Source organism: Crocodylus porosus, unplaced genomic scaffold (assembly GCF_001723895.1).
Source record: "Crocodylus porosus isolate Cpor-Errol unplaced genomic scaffold, CroPor_comp1, whole genome shotgun sequence".
NCBI lineage: Eukaryota > Metazoa > Chordata > Crocodylia > Crocodylidae > Crocodylus > Crocodylus porosus.
The window spans coordinates 164181636-164184135 of record NW_017728886.1 but is presented as its reverse complement, the minus strand read 5'-3'; the positions used below and the strand labels follow the sequence as shown (position 1 = coordinate 164184135).

Sequence of the window (2500 nt, the reverse complement as noted above, 5' to 3'; positions counted from 1 at the left end):
TTTTAGGTCAAAGTCCCCAGGTCTTAGCAACCAGGAAGAACCACAAGAAATTCAATTAAAGACAGAAAAACCTGACAGTCCACCACCTGCCACTGAAAATGGAGGTGCATTAGATCTGACATCCACCAACCCGGGAAGACCGGTCATCAAAGAGGAGGCTCCTTTTAGCCTGCTGTTCCTGAACAGAGAACGTGGTAAGTTTAAAAGTACTGTTTGTAATATCTGTGGAAAGCCTTTTGCTTGTAAGAGTGCATTGGAAATTCACTACCGCAGCCATACTAAAGAACGTCCATTTGTTTGTACAGTCTGCAATCGTGGGTGTTCCACTATGGGTAATTTAAAACAGCACTTACTGACACACAAATTAAAAGAGCTGCCTTCTCAGTTATTTGAACCCAACTTTACTCTAGGTCCCAGCCAAAGCACTCCTAGCCTGGTCACCAGTACCGCGCCTACCATGATCAAAATGGAAGTGAATGGTCACAGCAAGCCGATCTCACTGGGTGAGGTTCCCTCGCTTCCAGCTGGAATCCAGGTTCCTGCTGCCCCACAGACAGTGATGAGTCCAGGCATCACTCCTATGCTGGCACCCCCACCACGTCGGACTCCCAAGCAACACAACTGTCAGTCGTGTGGAAAGACCTTCTCCTCAGCAAGTGCACTGCAGATACATGAACGCACCCATACTGGTGAAAAGCCATTTGGTTGCACAATCTGTGGTAGAGCTTTTACCACAAAAGGGAATCTTAAGGTAAGAAGAAGTCTGAAATGCTAAACAAAACTGTAAGGAATTTGGGGTCTTAAAATGCACTCCATTTGACTTATCAGACTCTAGTGGTGTTATTTATGCACCAAGAGGAAGAGAAGTTAAAGAAAATATGCTGTGGTGTTTTTAGCATGCTGAAAATATGCTATTTTATGCTTCTCAGATGTTTAAAGGACCAGGGCTCACTCCTGCCCTCTGGTCTGTGGATGTACATTCCCATGTGTTTTAAAATCAGTTCCAAGAGTTGATCTTGCATGTGCAGCTCATTTAAAAAAAACTTGATGACACACACCTGCAGCTTGTGGGCAATATTTTTGCTTATATTTATGATGCTCCATGTTTAAAAAAAGGAAAAAAGCACAAATCATTCCAAGGAGGGTAGAATGGCATGATAATCACTAAGCAATTTTAACCTGTATTCTGTATGATTACCTATGTGGTAGCATACAGGAGGTTGGTAGGCAGACTTGAATCTTGACCTTTTGCTAAATAGACATCTTCCCATTTATGAAAATCATTTAAAAAAATTAGCTCCTTTCAGTCATTAAGATCCAGCGCTGATGCTTTTTTCCCTTCTTTTGAATATATGGAAAAGTTATTTGCAGTGACTCACAGCTTCTTGGGACTCCTTGGTCCAAAGCCCAATTTCCATTTTGCCTGTAGCATATATATCAGCAGGCTCGTTTGATAAGCTGGTACCTGGTGACATAAAATGATACATATTACAAGAGCACTCCTTTTGTCTTCATAGCCCAAATAAGCATCAGGAGATCAAAATATTAGGAGCAGCAGGATGAACACAGCTTACTAAATATCTTAAAATATAAAAAAAATATAAATCAGTAAAAACACTTAAAAAAGAAAGAGAATAAGAGTGGAATGGTGTCAGACAAATTGAGAAAAGAGGGGGAAAAAAGTAAAGAGGAAAAATCCAGGGCAGATGGAATAACTGTTAGATGAGGGTAAGGATGGAGCTATTGCCCCCATCTAGATGGGTCCCCAACTATTAAATGGGGCTAAGGTTTCTTAGTTTCTTTGAGATACAGTAATTCTTTTGGTGGTCTTGTTTTTATGCACATGAGAACTTCCAGCTGGTGTTTGAAATTTGTGTATCCTCAAAGAACACGTATTCTATATTGTTGTAGTGTTGTACTTGTTTTGAATGAAAAGAAATACGGATAGGTTGATGACCTGCAACATACAACGGTTTTTTAAATTAATTTATCTACTTCCCCTCTCAGAATACTGGTTGGAAAAACAATTAAACTTGTATTAAGTGTGAATAGTAGGATGACTTTTTTTTTTCCCCCTAAACAAATGATGACTTACGTAAAATGACCATGTAGTATATTTAAACCAACCAGTTCATTCCAATTTACTAATTTATAGCTGTTTCTTGTTTCTGTTTTCTGTACAGGTTCACATGGGAACCCACATGTGGAATAATGCACCTGCAAGACGTGGTCGCCGACTGTCCGTGGAAAACCCCATGGCTCTATTAGGTGGTGATGCTCTGAAGTTTTCTGAAATGTTCCAAAAGGATTTGGCAGCTCGAGCAATGAATGTTGATCCAAATTTTTGGAACCAATATGCTGCAGCTATCACTAATGGACTTGCTATGAAGAACAATGAGATTTCTGTCATACAGAACGGAGGCATTCCCCAGCTCCCAGTAAGTTTGGGTGGAAGTGCCATTCCACCTTTAAGTAACATTACCAGTGGAATGGACAAAGC

At 40.3% G+C, this 2500-nt stretch overlaps 1 protein-coding gene across 3 annotated transcripts in view; it reads left to right on the top strand.

Moving 5' to 3' along the window:
* The window catches only part of SALL3 (spalt like transcription factor 3), a 13141-nt gene that overhangs the window by 5167 nt on the left and 5474 nt on the right, over nt 1–2500 (top strand). For 2 of the 3 annotated variants that reach the window (XM_019544758.1, XM_019544773.1), the window contains exons 1-3: nt 1–194; nt 411–751; nt 2184–2438. The exon at nt 1–194 is cut by the window's left edge. In XM_019544758.1, the coding sequence (XP_019400303.1) occupies nt 1–194; nt 411–751; nt 2184–2438 (790 nt within the window). Of the gene's footprint in view, nt 195–410; nt 752–2183 lie in introns of all 3 variants that reach the window. The other variant, XM_019544766.1, reaches the window with a different exon arrangement.